The sequence below is a fragment of the Rhipicephalus microplus genome, chromosome X (genome assembly GCF_043290135.1).
Source record: "Rhipicephalus microplus isolate Deutch F79 chromosome X, USDA_Rmic, whole genome shotgun sequence".
Classification (NCBI taxonomy): domain Eukaryota; kingdom Metazoa; phylum Arthropoda; class Arachnida; order Ixodida; family Ixodidae; genus Rhipicephalus; species Rhipicephalus microplus.
In genome coordinates this window covers 250,308,762-250,330,498 of record NC_134710.1, presented here as the reverse complement: position 1 = coordinate 250,330,498, position 21,737 = coordinate 250,308,762, and the positions used below count along the sequence as shown (strand labels likewise).

At 45.3% G+C, this 21,737-nt stretch overlaps 1 protein-coding gene across 4 annotated transcripts in view; it reads left to right on the top strand.

The window, feature by feature from the left end:
• Nucleotides 1–21,737, top strand: part of poe (E3 ubiquitin-protein ligase-like protein poe) — a 567,105-nt gene that overhangs the window by 471,662 nt on the left and 73,706 nt on the right. For all 4 annotated transcript variants that reach the window (XM_075878938.1, XM_075878937.1, XM_075878939.1 and 1 more), the window contains 3 exons: nucleotides 11,440–11,813; nucleotides 16,475–16,715; nucleotides 20,926–21,488. In XM_075878938.1, the coding sequence (XP_075735053.1) occupies nucleotides 11,440–11,813; nucleotides 16,475–16,715; nucleotides 20,926–21,488 (1,178 nt within the window). The remainder of the gene's footprint in view (nucleotides 1–11,439; nucleotides 11,814–16,474; nucleotides 16,716–20,925; nucleotides 21,489–21,737) is intronic.

The window sequence follows — 21,737 nt, the reverse complement described above, 5'->3', positions numbered from 1 at the left end:
AATTGCCGCAGTTCCAGAGGCAGGAACTGCGTCGCCCGCGAAAAGATTAGGACCTCTCACTTCACCAACGAATGTTCTGGACGTACATGTGGACGGCGTCGCTGCACTCGCTCTTGTCGACATTGGGGCCGCGGTTTCAGTGATGAGTGCTAGACTCTGCCGCTTGCTCAAAAAAGTTATGACGCCATTAGCAAGTATATCATTTCGTACAGCCAGCGCAGATCATGTCACACCGGCCGCTGCCTGTACTGCTCGCATCGCGATTGATGGCCTTATTTATGTCGTTGAATTGCTAGTGTTAGATTCCTGCTCCCATGACCTCATTTTGGGCTGGAATTTTCTCTCCGCTAATAAGGCCGTCATCGACTGCTCTCGCGCTGAGGTGGCATTTGAAGTGTTTGACGACGCTTCATTATATGATGCTCATGAAACGGGGCACAAACTATTTGTTGCTGAAGACGTCATCATACCGCCGCACTCTTTTGCCCTTATCATGGTGTCTTGCAACTCGCTCACCGAGTCTAGTGCCCTTTTCACGCCATCTGCTCTTTTCGTTCGTCGCAAGTGTTCGCCGCTACCTTATGCCCTTCTAGAACTTCATGACGGCGTTAGTAGACTGCTCATCTCGAACCTCTTGTCATGTCCTGTAACACTACTTCGTGGTGAGTGCGTCGGACGTGCTTACAGACTCGACCCTTCTGCAATTATCGACATGCCGCCTGGTCCTTCCGCCGAACACGAAGTCGCCGAAGTGACCTGTGCCTCTTCGCCGCAGACTACTAGACCTGACGTACTGAGCAGCTCCATCGCCGACACGTTAACCGTTTCGCAATGTGCTCAGCTTCTACAACTGCTGAACAAGTTCCGTTCTTCCTTTGACTGCCAGCATACTCCCCTCGGCCGCACATCAGCTCTGTGTGACTGCATCAACACGGGTACCAATGCGCCATTGCGTCAAAGACCCTATCGCGTGTCCACAGCCGAGCACCAGGTTATAGATGACCAAGTAGCTGACATGCTCAAGCGTGGCGTCATCCAGCCTTCAAATAGCCCTTGGGCATCTCCAGTCGTTTTCGTTAAGAAGGATGGTTCAACTCGCTTCTGTGTTGACTACCGTCGTCTTAGCAAAATAACTCAAAAGGACGTTTACCCCTTCCCGTGAATCGACAATTTCCTTGACTGCCTCCAAGGTGCGGAGTTCTTCTGTTCTGTTGACATTCGGAGTGGCTACTGGCAAGTCCCTTTGGCACCTGAAAATCAGCCTAAGGCTGCCTTTGTCACACCTGATGGCCTTTACGAATTCTGTGTCATGCCTTTGGGTCTTTGCAATGCACCCGCAACATTCGAGCAGATGATGGACAATCTTTTGCGTGGCCTGAAGTGGAAAACATGCCTGTGCTACTTAGATGACGTGGTTATATTTTCACCAGATTTTCCAACGCATCTCCGCAGGCTAGATAAAGTGCTGCAGTGCCTAACTGACGCCGGCCTTCAACTCAACCTGAAGAAATGCCGCTTCGGCTCAAGTCAGCTCACCATCCTAGGTCATGTTGTATCTAAAGAGGGTATTCTTTCTGACACCGCCAAGCTTCGGGCAGTTGCAGAGTTCCCTAAACCTGCGTCTCTGAAGGATCTGTGCAGCTTTCTTGGCCTCTGCTCGTATTTCCGCCGCTTTATTCGGAATTTACCGCCCCCTTGACTGAACTTCTACGTGACTCAAAAAGTTACGCTTGGTCACCCGCCTGCGACGATGCTTTCGAAAAGTTGCCCCGCCTGTTAACTTCGCCGCCAATCTTGCGTCACTTCGACCCGACTGCTCCGCCGGAGGTACGCATGGATGCCAGCGGTGTTGGACTCGGCGCTGTGCTCGCGAAGCGCAAATCCGGATTCCAGGAGTACGTAGTCGCATACACAAGCCGTACCCTTACCAAAGCGGAGAACTATTCTGTGACAGAGAAGGAGTGTCTGGCAATTATATGGGCTCTAGGTAAATTTAGACCGTACCTATATGGTCACCCCTTCGACGTAGTCACGGATCACCATGCGCTTTGTTGGTTATCCACGTTGAAGGACCCCTCTGGCCGTTTAGCTCCCTGGGCTTTGTGGTTGCAAGAGTTCGACATGCGTGTTGTCTACAGGTCTGGCCAACGTCACACTGATGCCGATGCTCTATCACGCTCACCTGTGTCCTCCGAAAGCTCTGCATGTTTATCTGCCGTGGACGGAATGGTTGCGTTTCCAGAAAACTGTGACATGGCATCTGAGCAACATAAGGATGACTGGATCAGCTCTCTTCTGCGATTCTTTTCAGATCCGTCGACTTGTCCATCTTCCCGAATGTTGTGCCGTCAAGCGGCTCACTTTGAGGTCCGCGATGGCCTCCTTTATCGCAGGAATTACAAGCCTGATGGCCGAAAGTGGTTACTGGTCATACCTCGCCATTTTTGTGCTACAATATGTTTAACTTTCCACGCTGACCCTCGGTGCATACATGCGGGCATGTTCAAAACATACGCTCGGCTTTGCTCCCAGTTTTATTGGCGAGGCATGTACAGGTGCGATCAAAAGTGTGCAGACCACGGGATCGCGTGGCAGAGTGCATCGACGCGCCAGCTAGTGACGAGACACGACGAGACACCTGCTGCAGGGCGCATGCGCGTCCCTTCCTATCACTTGACTTCTCATGTCGCTCTGTTGAACGCGGTTACGGCGCTCGTAGCCAAAACTACAACTGAGTGTCGCTTTCTTTGCTCCATGTAATCTGTGCCGTTCTATTACGTAGCGGCTACGACGGGGCTGGTTCAAGTGCCGGCTTTATTGACACCAGTTGATTAGGATAAGTAAGCATAGCGAGCATCGCACAACCTGACGAAGCCAAACGCACAAAATTTGATTTTCTCAGGCCAGCTTGCCTTTGTCGGGCTAAACCATGTTGCACTTAAATAAGATTAGTTAAGTCAAAGTTAATGTAGCCGAAATTAATAAATGTAGTCGAGCACTTTTTGAACTAAATGAGGCAGTCGTAAGTAGGTTTAGTTAAGCCCTGTTCATCTTGGTGTTTTCATGTTAAGCGAAGTTAGGCTTAGAAGAGCCCAGATGTTTTGAAATAAGCATAGCCAAGCTTAATTAGGCAAATTTGACCATGCTCATCTATAACCTAGCCGTGCAAAATTAGCCTATACAAGGCAAACCGTATCACGGCCAATTAATCTATGTCGACTTCCTTATGAGCGCACAGAAGTCAAGGCCAGGAAGATACTAATTACTATTTACCGATTCCATACGAATTAAGATAATTTATGTCAAATTAACGCTACCTATTATGAATACTAATTATGACTAGATATTAGTCTTAAATTCAACTAAAGTACTCTCTGTGCTGGAACTTCATGTGACATAATTAGGCTAAATATACATAAGTAAGCTAATTAGGCAAACACCAAGGCAACTATAAAAAATTGATTGAGCTTAGTTGGCCCTAGAATCATCAAACCAATTGGATGATAATAAGCTTTAAATAACATATTGTTAAAACAAATAATTAACCTAATTGAAGTCGAATTCTCATGAGCTCCAAGAATCCTAGCTCAGCAAGATGCTGATTATTCCTGACCGAGTCGAGTCTCATTTACCTAAATATAGATCCAAATACCCTTGACATTATTTATGATTATTGCTGAATAATGTGCGTGACATTGGAGCACACCCGAAGTACTCGTGTTCGATGTCGGAGAATTATGCAAATCATGCCTCGATGGGCCTAATATAGACATCTGTTGCTGCATAGGATGTTTTTGAGAGTAAAGGTATTCAATTTCGTGAATATATTCACGTTTGATTAACTTCGGCTACATTAACTTCACTTAACTAAGCTCATTTAAGTGCAACTTGAATTACCTGACAAAGGCAAGCTGGCCTGAGAAAATTTGTGCATTTGGCTTTGTCAGGTTGTCTGATGCTCGCTATGCTAATTTATCCTGATCAGCCGGTGTCAATAACAACACGAGCCGGCGTTCGAACCGGCCCCGTTGCAACCGCTACGCAAAAGAATGGCACAGATTCGATGGAGCAAAGAAAGCGACACCCAGTTGTCGTTTTGTCTACGATGCCGTAACCGCGTCGAACAGAGCGACATGAGAAGCCAAGTGATAAGACGGGACGCGCATGCGCCCTGCAGCAGGTTTCTCGTCGTGTCTCGTCGCTAGCTGGCGCGTCGATGCATTCTGCCACGCGATCCCGTGGTCTGCACACTTTTGATCGCACCTGTACACCTTTTGCGCAAGTACATTCAGTCATGCCCGCAGTGCCAACGGCGGAAAGCTCTGCCTCATCAAACCTCTGTCCGATCCAGCCAATCCCTTGCCCAGCCAGGCCTTTCGACCGCATTGGAATCGATCTGTACGGGCCTCTTCCATTCACGGCTTCCGGAAACCGTTGGATTGTTGACGCTGTCGACTATTTGACGCGATACGCAGAAACAGCCGCTTTATCTGCTGCCACAGCACGCAACGTATCTTCTTTTCTCCTGAGGAACTTCATTCTCCGTCACAACGCACCGCGTTAACTTCTCAGCGACAGAGGACGTGTATTCCTTTCTCAAGTCGTCAACGCACTCCTTGCCAAATGCCGTATCATTCGCCGGACTACCACCGCCTACCATCCGCAGACGAATAGATTGACGGAAAGATTCAACCGTACCCTAGGGGACATGATATCTAAGTATGTTGCCTCAGACCACTCCGATTGGGACCTCATCCTGCCTTTTGTGACGTACGCATATAACACTGCTCCACAGGCGACTACGGGCTTTTCGCCATTTTTCCTGTTATATGGCCGAGACCCTTCCACCACACTAGATACCATTCTACCCTACCACCCAGATTTCTCCGAGTCTACGCCTATCTCTGAAGCTGCCCGCCGTGCCGAGGAATGCCGTAAGCTCGCCCAGTCATTTACAACCATCGACCAATAGAGACAAAAATCTTGACGATTACCAGCCGTACCCTAACTTTGTTCCGGACACTCGTGTGGCTTTGGGTTCCCGCTGTGCCTACAGCCCTTTCCTCGAAGCTTGTTTCAAAATAGCAGGAACCCTATCGCATTGTCTTGCAGACTTCACCTGTTAACTACATCGTCAAACCCGTTACGCCATCCACAGATCAGCGCTTTTAGGGTCGTGAAACCGCTCACGTACAGTGGTTGAAACCTTATTGCGATCCGCTCGTACTCTGTTCACCATGAGTCGCCAGGATGGCTCCTTTTCCGACGGGGGATGAAGTGTAGTGAAGAGGAATGCCCACTACTGCAGCGACATCGACACGTTGGCATGAGGCACGAGCTAAGTAAGACTGCCTGGTTGCTGCTGCGACGCTGCCCGTATACCCGGCCAGCTCTTGCTGCTTCTGTACCGACGCTCACACCAACTGTTTGATTTCACAGGCGTACACCCAATTTCAAGAAATCGCAATCTAATTGGGAACCACCATTCGAGTGCTACACGTGCGACCTGATATTAACTATATGTATCCGTTTTCTTCAAGTGCAGCCACTGCAAAGAGTTACGTTGATTCTATACCAAAGTACAACTTAAATCACACGCTACCGCTACTGAAATGCAACGCACGCTGATTAGGCCTAGCCTGCCATTTGGCATGTTGTCGCAGTAAATTTACCCAAGACATGAAGATTGCTCGTCGAAAAAATCGCATTTGAGCACTGAACTAAGAACCGCAAGCATGATATAAAGCTTGTTTTAGTGGTCAGGAGATCATGGATGACAAAAGCCCGTATGACCATGTACTGGCAGCAAAGGCTCTCATTATAAAGCCATAAAACAAATTTACGGATGAGGTAGCAAACGCGATATGCGTATTCGTGGGAAAGTGAATAGGAGTCGAGAAAGACTGCATTGTAACCGATAATGATGATGCTTTTCTTGACAAGAAACTCAAGTGCAGTTCACAAGGGCAGGATTGCACATGCTATGCTGAGTTGCGCACAGGCGGCAAGCATCCTGATCCACGCTAGTACACTGTAGCGTAGCCAGTCTAGGCACAAAATCTCATTCGTTGCCTAGGCAACCACCCTCCTCACTTGGCGAGCCCGCCCGCACAGCATGCTGTGGTCTTTTTTTTTTTCCTTTTCTTTTTCATTTGAATTCTCCAGTGCTTGAATTCTCTGTTTTTGAGGGGCGCAAACAAGGTTTTCTGGCCACTCTAGCATTTTTCCTTGAATTCTCCAGTGTGAATTTTCCAAGACTCATCTTTTTATGTCGATTTTGCAGTGCGGTTTTACAGTCGCTGAAGCGGCGAAGCTAGTGAATTTCCAATGAGTTTTGCCATGTTCGCACGCTTTCATGTCAAGAGTGAATGTGCCGCGCCGCCAGCAGCATGAGTGAGGAAATCGCGGCACTTTATTGATAGACAGTGAAGGCAGGAAAGTTCGAAAAAACATCATGGACTTTATTCAGCAAAAAGTAGTTGCCAATAAAGTTCTTGTTTGTCTTCATTATCAGCTTCAACTTGTTTCTGGCTCATACAAATTCAAGATAATACGAATACGTTGCGTGCTCCCTTCCAATTCGTATTGTCGAGATTCTACTGTACTAGTAGCAGTCAGTTGCATTGCCAGAGGGTGGCACATCAAGCCCATATAATGGTTTAATTTTTGAGGTCGAATTTTTTCACATTTGTTTATATGGGCAGGAAGCCAAATAAAATAATTTTTTCACAAAAGTTTTTAATAGCTTGCTCGGCAAGCTTCTTATGCTCGCGCCCTGTCAGGCGGTGCCGGCATATAGACCTCTGTTGCCAGTGTACACTTCTTCGGTCGCTTCTTCGGTGATTCCAACAATGCTCACTAGATGGCATGCTGCCACCCAAGGCATCTGTTTTCGATGGCCCGTGCGCTCGCGACTATGTTCACTTCGTTTTCGTGGCTTCGTAGACACGACAGCGCGTGACAAGTTACGATGAGTGTTACGCATGGGAACCGATATCCTCCGAAGCCACCTCATCTGCCTACTCTCAACCCCATGAAGAACACCTTGATAGCTTTACGTCTGCTAATGAGCATTTGGCATTTGACTCACGGCAGTGGCCAGTATGGCATAAAGGGGCAGGTGATCAAGTGGCCAACCCTGTGCAGTGTCGGCCGTGGAACGAGACCGACAATGTGGCCTTTGGCGTGCGCATCATGCACCAGCTCGTTAACAAGCCATCTCTACAGGAATGGTCTCGGCAAGAAATGCCCCCCGTGCACCTCTAAGCAGGCTCCTCTAACATCATTCACATTGTGGACATGGCAGTGATTTTTTTTTCTATAGTGCATACTGGGACTGAGGAGGCTATAGACCATTCCATTGGGTGAGAAGGACCGGACTGGCAACCAGTAGTTCCCTCCTTTTTGGAGGGTGCCAACAGTGCGGAGTGTACTGGCTGCTGCTTGGATGAGTGACGTTTTCAAACAACTTTAACATGTTCTTGGTCGAACTGCGGATTTTCTTCTTTGTTATGGCAATCTCAGCCAGTGAAAAGTGAACGGGAAGCCACCGTGCTATTTTTGGTTGTTTTAAGAACTATAGAGGAAAAAAAAAAAAAGAAGCTGCTGTCTGAACAGTATGCGGCACGTATCTCCAAACGCGCAGCGTTTGCAGTTACTTCATGGTAGTAGTACATTGTTTGTGTTATGTGACAAGTTCTGTATCAGCAAGTGCCGCATATACCCTGAATGCCCAGTGTTCCACTCAGCCAAATGACAATTGAATATTGACGACCAAACATAAGCTGTCAAGTACGTCCCTGTTCATTACAAAACATCTAAGCACCACTTGTGTAGCCACCTGTGTTGTTTTCTCTTCATTTTATTGTTACATATTAGTATGATGGGTTTGGTTTCGAAGCTCGCCTGCACACTGTGATGAATGTTCTTGACGTGACTGTATTAACACAAACGAAAAACACCTCGCAGCGAGATAACCGGCATTACACGTTTTAAACACAAACGTTCACTGAATTTTACATGATGTAGTGGAATTCTTATCGGGAGTGTACAACTTGTCCAAGACAACAGAATCTATCGTGCACGATGTGCAATATGAAAGCCGAATAGTGAAAAAAAAAAGTTCTGTCACTTCGTGTCTGGCGTAATTACCTCAGGAAAACAATTTTTTGCGCGCTCAAGAACCGCGTCTGATAAGTCGCGCGATGATGCGCAACATAGTTAATTCTCTTCTAAGAGCAAAACAAAATAAACCACGTAATTGTGGTTGTCTATTGTTTTTATAACTGTCAATTTCGCTGTTTAGCTTTGCTAACAACGGCCAAGATTTCTCAAGAGGTGTACTACTGGTTGACAAAGTTATTGACTCTTAAGGGAAGATGCAGGTCGAAAAACGAGTTTTTTTTTGTTTTTTTTTTTTCAAAATTACCGATTTTTTATTTTTGCCTGCTTTGATAAGATTAGTACCTCTACTGTTAAGAAAAAAAAATTACAGGTCGAGGCTTAACTGGAAATGCTTTAAGATTGCGTCTAAAGAGCACAAGGTACCTGTTAAAAGGCCCAAAGTATGCAGTCATCGAGCACCTTGCCGCCGATAATGCGCCTCCGCTCGCAATTTTCGATCGCATGAGGCGAAGAGTCGAGCCTCACTCTTCAAATAACGACAGTTTCTCTCACTGATGCGGCCCTAGAAATAATAAAAAGGAGCACGCTTTCGTGCATTTTTCGAGCGCCGCGAATGGCTTGTCACATGGTACCGATCGAGGACCGTCATTGGCCGCTGTGCGCCTGTATGTGCTGTGACGCCTGTTTGTGGTGTCCATGTCTTGTCGAGCAGCGCAGCTGAACAATGCTTTTCTCATGTAATTATCTCTGTTATGAATGAAAAAAAGCCATTGCTCGCAAGTGAAAGCCATTGTGTGGCGCGCTCTGTAAGAGTAGGCTATGAGCAGCTGGTCCGATTTGAGGCAGTTGTTGGCTTGCAAAAGCCAATGCTCGCACCCGTCAGCCGGAAAGTTCATGATGCGGCAATGGATGAGGTCAGCGCCAATCTTGTGAGGTCAAAAGAGCTCGCAGTGAGGGAACTTAGCAGGGACGACATTGCCATTATGTACGACGTATGTGGCACAAACATGGACACAAAATGGCATGACACTGGACTTAGTATGGATTTCGCAGTCCTGTTGAACTTCTTCCTAGCTTGCAGTTGGCACATGGCTCTGCCAGATGGAGCGGAAGTTTGGCAAGCATTTCGTGGCCCTGTCTGTGAGCGAAATGTCTGTGAGGATTCGGCTCGAAAAAGCCAAGAGGGACAAACTTATGGTGCTGGCGTATTTTAGTGGCAGTGGCCACTACAAGGATTGTTTTTTTGTGGTTGTCAAATTTCATCAGTTTTAATGATATTTTTCATAAATAAAAACTCAATTTTAACTCTAAAACTCGTTTTCCTCACAACACAAATTTTGCTATTTTTTTTTCAATGTGTCCCTCTTTTTTCGGGCACTTATAGTGCTCGGATCTGCATGAAATTTTGCCCAAATTTCTTCCAAAGTATGACAAATACAATTATCTAGTCTTTATCTAGTCTAAATTTCAATATTTTATTGTGTACTAAAAAAATTGTACATAAATCTTTACTAGGGTGGGTTAAATACGGACTTTTTACGTCTATTATTTTCACGCCTATTACATATTTTGTATGTGCATTTCTAATTGGTTATTTGAATTCTACACTTTATTTCAAACATTATGAACTATGAATGGTATAAAATTACGGAAGTTCAGGGATGAAAAGAGGGGGGGGGGGGGCAAAAGGGTTAAAATTTTTACTTTGTCATGTTGCAGACCTAAAAGTAGGCAGCTTGCAAGGAAACTAATTATATATTTAAAATCGGCATAAAAAGTTTCATAAACAGCTCAAGTTTTATTGCTCTAGGGTGAATATTAAAAAAGAAGTGTCTTCAAGTAGCATGCCCCCTCAAGTCATAGGCTCTAGCCTGAGCGCGCTTGGTGCCTCATCGGCAGGACAAACTCTAACCAGAATCTTTCTCTAAATATTTTCACTTTAAAGCTGCCGCAATCCGATCAAATGCCACAACTCTAAAAAAAGAGAAAAATAAGTGCGAACTTCAGCATCGCTTTGTGTGTATCACCACAATCACTTCTAATTTGGGCCACACCGGTGGACAATAAATGAGCAAGTGATGAGGGTTCATAAAGGTCGAGCAAAAGATGGACAAGAGCTTGTGGGCACGATCAAGAAATCGCAACTGCTCGATCACGCACAATCGCCTGAATAGGTTGTAGTTGCTGCAACAGCAGAAACAAATCCTAGTGAAAGAACAAACTTAAATATTACAGTCTAGGAAAAAAAATTATTGTATCTTAAAAGGGTGCCAGCACTTCCTTGCCCTGCTAGAACAAGGTTGAAATATTCTAACGTTTTTTGAACAGAAAGTGCCAAAAACATACGGCACCGACCACTTGCCACATGTTCGCACCTTCGGATATCATCGTATTTGACCCCAAATAGATCAAAACCTTTTAGAACGTCACATGGCCTCATTTCCTACCTATACTGCATCATTTGAGACAAAATTCAGCCTGCTGGAACAAAAAATACTGACAGAAATTGTAATCGTATGAATATTTTTCATAAAAACGCGGAACTTCGCACGCATGTTGGCACGCTCCAGTGGGTTGCCATACTAGGCACGGCGTCGCTCACTAGGCAGTATGGCGCGCCCACGTTAAAAAGGTCTATACCCTTTGTTGAACCTGCGTTTTTTCTGACTTTACATGTGCTGTACAACTCTTGTGGTGACGCTTTCACTAGTATGGCATCACTTGGTCGCCAAATATCAGATGGAATGCAACAAATTTTTTATTGTTAGTAAGATTTTTTTTTTTCTTCCTTTGTCGTGCCCTATTAATCGGACATTTCTGCGACATCATCTGTGTAAAAGTGAACCTGAGGCAACTGCCATATCTTTTATTATATAACCCACCCCTGTGTATAACCTGAACCCCTAATTTAACTGCAAAAAGGGGGAAAATATGCTTATAACCTGCACCCCCACTTGTCAAGCGCATATTGTTTTTCAGTACGGATTGTATGTGAAAAAATGTGATGTACTTTGGACAGAAAGTTTGTCAGTGAAATTAAGCTTCGATATAACACTGAACTCCCAATTTTACTGGCTTTGTTAGACCAAGGTCTAACTGTATTAGGAAAGGAGTGAGCTGTACCTAAGAAGCACTTCATTTGCAGTATCTTCTTGTTACTTACCCAAATATTTTCATTATCATCTCATTTGTCATCATAATTGGCTAGCACTATTCATCTGAGCCTCTTCTTTGGCTGAAAATTTGTTTACACATGTTGAGGAATGCTGTAGAAAGCTGTTAAACTTGAAGATTGGGCTATACACACATCTGCAGGCATGTGTGTTGCTGTGGACCTTAAGGGATGGCTGGATGGAGACCCACTGCAGACATACAGTGCCTGGAAAAGCAGATGCCTGGGGCGACCTGCTGACACCCTCTCGCTTGGTGGAGGCAAGCGACAACGGCGTGAGGACGTGCGTGCCCGGTTTCTGGTGGAAAAGTATGGTTTGCGCTGGCGCCAACTAGCTCGCCGAGGTGGTTCTTCTCTGCGCCTTCTTATGTTCCTACAGCCATCACAGCAGGCCAGCAAAAGCCAGCCACGCCGACCACGCCCTCTTCAATCAAACTGGCTGCGCCAGGTTTTGTTCAATCCGTCTTGCCGCCAAGCACGCACTGTGGCCTGTACCTTGGTTAAAGCCCTGTGCCAGGTGAGCCCAACAAATGGTGAACAGTGATCAAGTGTGTGTGACGGGTTGAGAAATAACATTTCTAGAACTTTTTATGGAATAGCAGGCAAGATGTCAAAGCTGGTTCAAGTACCATGTCTGTTCTTTCCATTTTGGTGGTGATGTTGGATGTTAACAAGTCATGATTACCATATAAACCGGAATATAAGTCGTGATATTTTCAATAAAACAACGAGCTAAAGTTGCCCCTCGTCTTATACAGCAGTGTCTAGCCGACAGTGCACTGCTGTCCGGCAACATGTGGCTTGCAGGTGTTTGTTTCTTTCTCTCTTGTTCATTTTTTTGTGTTCGTGATTTGCCTCCGATCTGTTCTAAGTTCTCGCTCTGCTTGAAATTGTGTTTGATTTTTAGTGTTATTTTTTTTTTCGTTCACTGAATATGAGTAGCGGTACGAGAAGGCAGTACTCAGCTGCGTTTAAACTAGAGGTTGTTGAGTTCGCAGAAGCGAATGGAAATATGGCTGCTCAGCGCCGCTTTGGTGTATTGGAAAAAGCGTGCGCTATTGGAGGGTGCAAAAAGGGAAGCTGCAGACGTGCAATCCTCGGAAAATGTCATTTCGTGGGTGAAGTGTGGTTCATCTGCAGCTGGGGGATATGCTAGGGAATTTTGTGTGGGGAGTTCATGCGTGCTCACTGCCAGTGACCCTGGATACCATTCACAAGAAACCTGTGGAAGTCGCTCGAGAAGCTGGGCTCACGAGAGAAGAGTTCGTGCACCAAACTCTTAGGTGCGTCGATTCATGAGACGCAAAGGATTTTCTTTCTGGTGGCGCACATCCATCTGTCAGAAGTTTCTAGACGAGTTTGAGGACAAGCTTATAAACTTTCAGGGCTTCGTGAACCGGCTGCGGGAGCAGAACAGCTACATAATAGGGCAGATTGACAATGCCAGTGAGACCCCCATGTGGTTTGACATGCCTTCATCGACCATGATCATGCAGCGTGGCGCCAAGGATATGAAGCTGTTGTCCACTGCAACGAGCACTCGCGCTTCACCGTCATGCTGGCATGCATGGCAGATGGTAGAAAGCTTCCGCCCTTCATGATTTCTAACGTAACACAATGCTGAAAGAAGTGTTCCTGCTCGGTGTTGTCGTTCGGGTCAACAAAAGGGATATATGGACGAAGCCATGGTGCTCGAAAGATACAAGTAGTCTGGAACTGTCAGCCAGGTGCACTGCTGCGTCTTTGCAGCATGCTGGTTTTAGATGCGTTTCGTGGTCACTTAACCGACGCTGTGAAACGCACACTGGGCGATGGAAAAACAAACCTCGCTGTGATACCAGGTGGTATGACGTCCACCCTCCAACCGATCGACGTTGTGCCGTTCAAGGACTTAGTGCGGCTAGAGTACCAAAAGTGGATGTCCGGTGACGACCTAAAGACATAGACGAGCCGCCTACAAAGGCCTTCGCTTGCAACTGTTTGTGACTGGGTGATTTCCGACTGGCATTCCTAGCCAGATTCCATAATGGGAAATGCTTTTAAGAAATGTTCCATCAGCAACTCGCTGTATAGCACAGAAGACAATGCACTGTGGGAGGTGGCCAGCTACAAACTCTCGTCTTCAGAAGACAGTGGTGCTTCGTCTGACGAATAGGAACAGTTGCGATGGTGGTTGAGGGGAGCTCCGACAATTGGGGTGCGGTGCGCCCGATTCGCAAATAAATGTCGTTTGGCGATTTCGGGTTACTTTCTTTTTTTTTTCTTTTTCGGTTACCTGAACTTTGGGGGTCGACCTATATTCCCATTCGACCTATAGTTCAGTTTATGCGGTATATTGTGCATTATCAGGCCATTCCCTAAGCTTTGGCCTTACGACAGGGTGTCATAAATTGAAACATTGGCCACTGCTGCCACTGTAGCTCATAGTTGTTTCTGTGTCGTAATGTGTGGTTCCAAGCTGGATGTGCTCCCTGCTATGTGGTCGCCTTGCTTTTACGCTAAAATGCCAGGCGGTAAAAATTTCTTGAGCCCTCCTCTACAGCGTCTTGCTTAAAGGGACCCTGAAAAGGTTTTTTTTTTTTTAATTTTGTCACTGTTTAGGCTAGAGCATCATCAAACTATTCAAACCACAAATTTAGTGACACGCCGCATACCAAGGCCCCTACAGACAATTATACTCATGAGACGCTGGCATCGCTGACGATCCCAGAGGTCTCATGAGCGCACTCGACAATTTGAGCTTTGCCCAGTCTAGACCTCGATAGGTTGCGCGCAATCTCTGAGGTCATCACACAGTGCACCCCGCAGCATGCATGTCGTCTGGCAAAAGAGACAAAGATGACAGAGTGGTTGATATCTCTTCCAACAGATACCACCACCCTACCAGCCTATCTTACCTCCAGGTATTCCAGAGCCAATTAGATCAGCAGCCTCGGTGACATGTTAACGCAACATCAAACCTAACATTACCAGTTTGTAACATCAAGCTTAATCAAAAAAATCTTATATGACTTTTTATAATTAAAAATTATGTTTTATTTAACATAGCTCAAAGACAGACAAAAATAAGCACACCAGAGTAATTTTCCAGAAAAAATATGTTTTTGCTCTAACACTCAAAACTGGGGAATAGTCATCTTTTATCTAGTCCGGATTTCTCACCACGCATACTTTCGAGATGTCGAGCCTGCACTCATTAGTAAATCCTCGTCTGACAAACTCGCATCCATCCAATGAATAAGATTCTGGTTTGGCACTTGGGGAAAAATCGCCTCTTGACTCACTAGCATCAGAGCAACTGGCATGCTCTTTCGTAATGTAAGCGAACTTCGCAAGTGAGTGCACGAAATAAAACTGTATGGTTGAGCACCCGTCTGCAAAGCAAAACGAGTGAAAAAGTTTTCAACCTTTCAATGTTCAAAAATTTTAATGAAAAGAAGTATGCACACTTTTTCTATGTGAGCATGCTGCCGCAAAAATTTTTTGCGATTTGACATAGACAAGGGCCCCCTCGTGATGTTGCAGAGGTCAAAAAGTATTGTTGGCATGCGATAACATTTGCGGGGCATGTACGATACCCCGACTGGCACCTGGTGAGGACTAATCATCACCTCTCTTGCTCTGTTGTCAGGCTCCTCTCAAGGTGGTTTTGGCTGCTTACACCAGGAATGCTTTTTTTTTTAATTGTTGGGGAGACGTGCTCAAAGCACCCTTGTCGTTTCATTCTTCACCGCATGCGGGTCCCCCTATTTTTGAAAACAACGTATTCAGCGTCTCCAAAGCTGGAGCCCATGTAGTCTCGGATGCTGACTTGCTATGAGGCACTAGTTTCTTATGGTCCTAAGGCAGGCGTTTCGAGCTGACAGAAAACCATTCTAAATTAATGACACTAGTATTCAGTGCACTATACATTAGAGCATTTACAATTCAATTTCGGCATCATCGGACACAAAGCTACATATTACTGTCAGGGCTCCTTTAAAGGGCCAGTCACCAGGCCCGATACCAAATTTTAGTTAGACCATGGAAGTGGTTGACTGTCCGATGAGGAACATTTTGCTACAAAATTTTTTGAATCTGGTCATTACGAGCTGAGAAAACTGCTTTTTTGAAGCGGCACAAAAAGAGGATGAGAGGAGGCGAGCTCGAAAGCCTTGCCGCTACTCCGCATAGTCTTCGCAAACCAAATCTCTTTCCTACCCTCTCCGGCATCCGACCAAGAGGTCACGTGTGCATGGCGTAGCCTAGCCGAACAAGCCCGACCCCCATGCACGCGGGCGGTGTTTTTTTTTTTTCGGGGGGGGGGGGGGGGGCATCGTTGTTTTGAGGCTTACTGCCTGTTTCTTCTGCGGGATGGTTTGGAAACGCTGGCTTAGACACGGTAGAATAGATGAGCACAATGAGTGCACGAACACGTAGGAGTGTTCCACGGCTGTCGTCTGCTCGATGCACTGACCACGGCAACACGAACGCATGCGAAACGCCAGCACATTAGTCCCGCATCTCGTTGCAATTCACAGGGAAAAGATGAAAATAAAAAGAAAGCTCACGCTCTCTTATTGCACCGCATTATTTATCTAAAGTTTTATTAATCTTTTTTAAGCAACCAATGCGTAAACTACGCATGTCGTGTTCAATAATTTTCGCCATGTCACGTGCCACTCTCGGCAACGTCAGAGCCCAGTCGTCTACGTAGAGGGCCAACGTCACTGCATTGCCATGTACGTAGGGCCATTCATACGCGCACGTCATGCCCTCATTCTCTGGCCGCGGCGCATCCGCGAAAGGAAGAGGGAGCATCGTTCATCTTGAAATTTGACCCATTTCCACGGCGTGCAGCGTTGCAAATTTTAGCAGACGTGATCGTGAACGCCTCATCTACGCATTGCGCTTGTCAGCTCAAAATCGTCAAACCTGGTGAGTGGCCCTTTAAGTCTAAACGTAGCCAAACACAAATATTGAGCTTAAGTACTTTAAATAACTTCACAGCTATTTATTTTAGAGACTATACTAGGCCTCCTAAATTGGCTCTTAGCTCATTTTTTCAAGCAGACTTTGAACTTCGGTGTAGTACTTCACAGGCATGATTGTCTCTTCATGACCTGTACAAGGCATTTGTCTGGTTGTTATGCCAAAATCTGGTAAAAGTCTATAAGGGTTGTTACTCATGTTTTTCAGGTTCCATCGAGGTGCCGGGAAATGTTGGACCTGCTCACAACATATTTGGATGACCTAGGCACAGCCGGTGAGAGTGGAGCAAAGTTTCTGTCTCTCTACCAGAGCCTTATTGGTCCTGACTACTGGAAGCACTACCTGGCCATCAAAGGCCTACTTCCACACCTTGGAGACCTCATTACTTCTGAAATTGAACAGCTCACTGTGCTTGAGGAGACTACACTCAATGCGGACCTTTCACAGGGTACATGCTTCTTCCCTTTTTGGGCTAATTGGTTTGCTATGGCTTGCTGTGTACTTTCATTTTTTATCATATCTTAATGAACTACAGACGAATCCCGATAATTGGAACTCGAAGTGACCGGAAAGTTTGTTCGAAATAAAACAACTTCGAATTAATGAGAGCTAAATAAACGGAGGGCTCTCCATGCAGTGGCACATGTGCATTGAGCTAACACACGAGGGGGAAGTTTCAGAAGACATACATTTATTCACAAATCACATGACATCCGTTATTAACTGAAGTAATCGGTGATGCACATCTGCACACGTTTGCCATGCAGCGAGTCAATCAATTTCGCATGCAGTTTGCAAAGTATTTCTACTTCGGCTTCAGCGCTCTCCTGGCAAGAGAAGTTGCGCGCAAAAATGTCCAGCTTTGACACTTTCTAAAGACAACGACGACTGCGTAGTGGAGCCTCTCCGCTCCGCAGCATGGCTAGCATATGACGAGAAAGGTGGAGCGTCTCTACGCGGAGAGAAGCAGATCGGCATTTGAAAGAAAACCGACACTCCACAGCATTTTTTTTTTTCTTTTTGCACGTGTCATTGAAAGGAGAAGGGCTGTGGGCAGGGATGGGAAAGGGGAAAGCATGGCACCGGCCTGTTAGAGACCCCCCCCTCCCTCCCTCAATGCGCATAGCCGTGCTCCCGCAAGGGGCAAGGGCTGCAGAGATATTGCCTTTTTTTTTTTCCTTCAACCACACATTCATTCAACCCAGCGACAGCTTTCTTTTTTTCCCCTCTCTCTCTTTGCGTTCGGTGTTGAAAGGAGAAGGGTCTTTACGTGGCAAGGACGGAAAAGGGAGAAGCGTGACACGGGCGCGTCACAGATCGGCATTTGAGAGAGAGCAAACATTCTACCGCAGCCTTTTCTTTCCTTTTCATTTCCTTCGTGCGCAGCGTTGAGGTGTCGCAGGTGCCGCTGCGGCATAAGGTGGGGTACTGAGAGCATTTTCGGAGCGCAGTATGTTCAAATCAACCGTCGTAAGTGCTTGTGCGTTCAAATTACCGGGCGTTTCCGCCCATTGGAATACAAATAGCTTTGACGGGACCTCATCGTGAGTTCGAATTAAGCGTGTTAGAATTAATGAGATTCGACTGTATTTGTGACATACTTCCTTGCTATGCATTAGGTGTAATGTATTGGCTTCTTGACAACATTTATTTGGCAAAGTAGGGAGAGGTAATCTGTGATGCAGTAGACTCAGTAAATGTAAATCTCTTAAACTGAACTGCTGCTTAAACAGAAGATACCTTCTAACACATTTGGTTTTCTACTTGTATTTTGCAGCCTTAGTCATCTCTCAGTAAACGGAACATGGCCTCAGGGTTTTGTGAAGTGTAATGGACATTTTAGTTGACATTGAAATAACACAGAAATGATAGAAGGCACACTTTGCTGAAATTCATTATACACGTTACCGTGCTGACCCATTTGGCCCCTGTCACAGGCCTAACTATTCAAATACAGTGGAACCAGGCCCATACGTTTTTCAGCGTACTGGCTAGGAAAAACGAAACAGCTGAGAAAATGCAAGAGTGAGGAAAGCTTCGACAATGAATGAGAGCACAGGCGCTTTGACTACAAACAATTTATTTCGGCAAGGTGAGCTCATGACCTAAAATATTCGAAGATATACAGTGAAAGCTCGGTATAACGAACTTCGGGAGGCTGCGGCAATTCGTTCGTTATTTTGGAAAGTCAATATAGTGAAAGCCCAAAAATTAACCTTAAATACTTATATTTCATTGACCTAAATGACTTACGTTTAAAACGGTGGGTCCTTAAACTTTTTTCATAAAAAAAATGCACAATTGAGCACTAAATGCACGTTTACTTAAAGAAGTCTGCGGGTTGTGCGTGTTTTTGAAGGTCTCCAGCCACCGTGGCAGTGGAAGCTTATAGACTGTGATGTCTCTTTTGTTGAAGTCACAAAGCACGCACCACTTGCACGCATATATGCATACTTCCTAGAACTACAACATACACATGCCCAGAGTTTTTCACCGATGCGTCAAAGTCTAACGCTTCTGTATCATATGCAGTGGTAGGCCAATCCTTTTCCGAGGCCGGTGTTCTTCATCCTGATGCAAGCATTTTCACAGGAGAAGCTTACGCAATACTGGCGGTCGTAAAACACATCAAACAGATAAAATTACAAAAGGCGGTAATATACACAGATTCGCTAAGTTTGGTCAAAGCCCTGAAAACTCCTAAAAAACACAAGAACCCCGTGCTGGTGTCACTTTACTCACTTCTGTGCACACTGTACACATCAAAACAGCATGTCGTTGTCTGCTGGGTGCCAGGGCACCGTGAGATACAAGGGAATGTTTTGGCCGACAAGCTGGCTGCTTCCGCCAACGACACTACTTCCAATGCATTAATTCCAATCCCTGCACTTGACCTAAAACGAAAGCTCAGGGGGTACACCTTCTTGGCTTTATTCTGCATAGCATGCTGGTTTAGCCTTGTAAGTATAAAATGGACACGCATAATGCTCTTTAATCTGGCTTTTTTAATTGCAGCTCTGCTGCCCACAAGGCCTGTCTTTCACTGGGCCGTCAAATGCGCTAATGTGTTATGCAAAAAATGTGTATGGCAAAAAAAATCGATTTTTTGAAACTCAATTTTCAGTTTTTGGAACCCTTTTTCTATCTGGTTCCAAAATATCTACACTGAAAACTGTGCAGAAGTGCTCCGGAAAATTCATTTCACCCACCTAGGCAGCAAAAATTTTTCTGGAAATGGCGAGAAAACAGCGATTTAAAAAAAATTATAGCTTCGCAATGCTTGGGCCAGGAGCCGGCTTCTTGGGCTCATCGGAAAGAGCATTTCCCAGTATTTAACTTTTTTGCCTCATCTGGCTCTTCCCTTTAACAACAAGCGCACAAAGATCAAATGTTTGAAGGTCGTTTTGAGGCCCTTGATTGGCCATGGCCCCCATGTTGCCTCAGCTCGCCTCGCCATTGGCCCGATGGTCGCTCCTGGAGATCGTCGTCTGCTGCTTGTGCGTCGCGAGGACATGGCTCGTTATCTAAAAAGTTCCGTATTCTGAAGTATGTAGTAGTGAAATAATTTTACATCGAAACTATTTGGAGTTGGCATGGGATTTTAAAAGTTCGTTAATCTGAAAGGTTTGTTAATGTGGGGTTCGTTCTATTAAGATTTCACTGTGTTAGCGGCACTATAATGACACCGCCTGTTTGCCATTGAGCTATTCCATACACAGACCACTGAAAGGGCGACTCGAAATGATTAACTGCTCACCCCAACACTGACCACAAAGATCAAAATAGCGGCCTCAAGTGTGTACTTAAGCCAGGTGTTGGCTCGGCTACTAACGGCTACAATGTAGTCTAGGTGGCGATAGTTGTGCACCGCTTTTCTCAATGAATAATGTCGCGTTTTTTAAAATCCGCCAATCTAAGCCGACCCTGGGGTTTGATACAAGAAAATTTTTTAAAAACTATCGGCCTAGATTCCAATAATTACGGTAATGTGACTCTTGAAAGACCAATGATCAGGGTGTGGACTATGCCACACACTGTGTCGGTTTGATGCTGACACCTCTTTCACTTTTTTGCTTTGCACATGATGCGTTCAAATATATCCACATAATGAGAGTTTGATATAATTAAATAAATGTATGCCACACTAGAGCCAAAGAACAGGTCTAAATTGTCTGATTTTCCAAATTAACAATCTTTTACTGTTCTGGGAAACCTTATTTAGTTATGTAAAAGCAATTCATATGAGTTTCTTGTGCTCAGACACTGTTGCGTACTTTGCTCTACAATTTTTTCAATAAGGAATTGAACATGTGATAGTTATTCCATTGTATATTTACAGCAATGGCAATATAACTTGTAGGAAATTTGTTTTATGTGTATGGCGTAGTCAAGCATCTTATGCAGGCTTAAGCTGGTTTACAAAATCACTCTTGGAAGTTCAAAGAATCTTTGAATAGTACATAAGTGACATTTGTGGGCCAACTCTTCGATCTAGCCCTCCACAAGTTATGCGCATTTATTCTTTAAAAGTATGCTAAGTCCTAATAATTGCATGATCCACACCTATAGAGAGAGCACTTGTTAAGTGTAGTACATACTTGTTCTAGTTGTCTGTTGTACTTTCGTCAGGAAAACATTGACGGTGTCTCTACATGCAGGTTTTGCCCTGAAGATGCTCACAGAGCTGCTTTCATCGTTCATTGAAGTGAACTCCATCCGGCAGCAATATAAGTCACGTCTTGTTGGATGTGTGCTCAATGGCTACTTGTCTCTGCGCAAGCTAGTGGTTCAGCGCACAAAGTTGATCGATGAGACGCAAGAAAAATTGTTGACACTGCTAGAAGAAATGACAACAGGCACAGAATCGGAGACTGAAGCTTTCATGGCAGTGTGCGTCGCAACGCTAGGCCGTTATGGACTGGAGGACCTTCGAACACCGGTGTTTATCTTTGAACGGCTCTGCTCATTGATCCACCCTGAGGAAAACGAGCTAGGCGAGTTCCTGGTGACTCTTGAGAAAGACCCGCAGCAGGAAGACTTCCTCCAGGGGCGCATGGTGGGTAACCCATACAACTCAAACGAGCCTGGCATGGGGCCACTAATGCGCGATCTCAAGAACAAGGTGTGCCAGGACTGCGAGTTGGTGGCCTTGCTCGAGGATGATAATGGCATGGAGCTGCTAGTCTGCAACAAGATAATGAGCCTTGATCTGCCTGTTAAGGTACATCATTTCCTTTTTTCTCTTTCTGCTAATATGGTAATAGCATTAAACCTTTATAGAGTTGAATTTTATTAATTTGAACATGCTTAATTCAAACTTTTGATTAATTAGAACTCACGTTGTGGTCCCATTAAAGCTATGTGTATTCCAATTAATGTAAATGCCTGGTAATTCGAACGTGCAAGCACTTGCAATGGTTAATTCGAACATACAGTATAACCTCATTACAACAGACCTCCATAGTAAAGA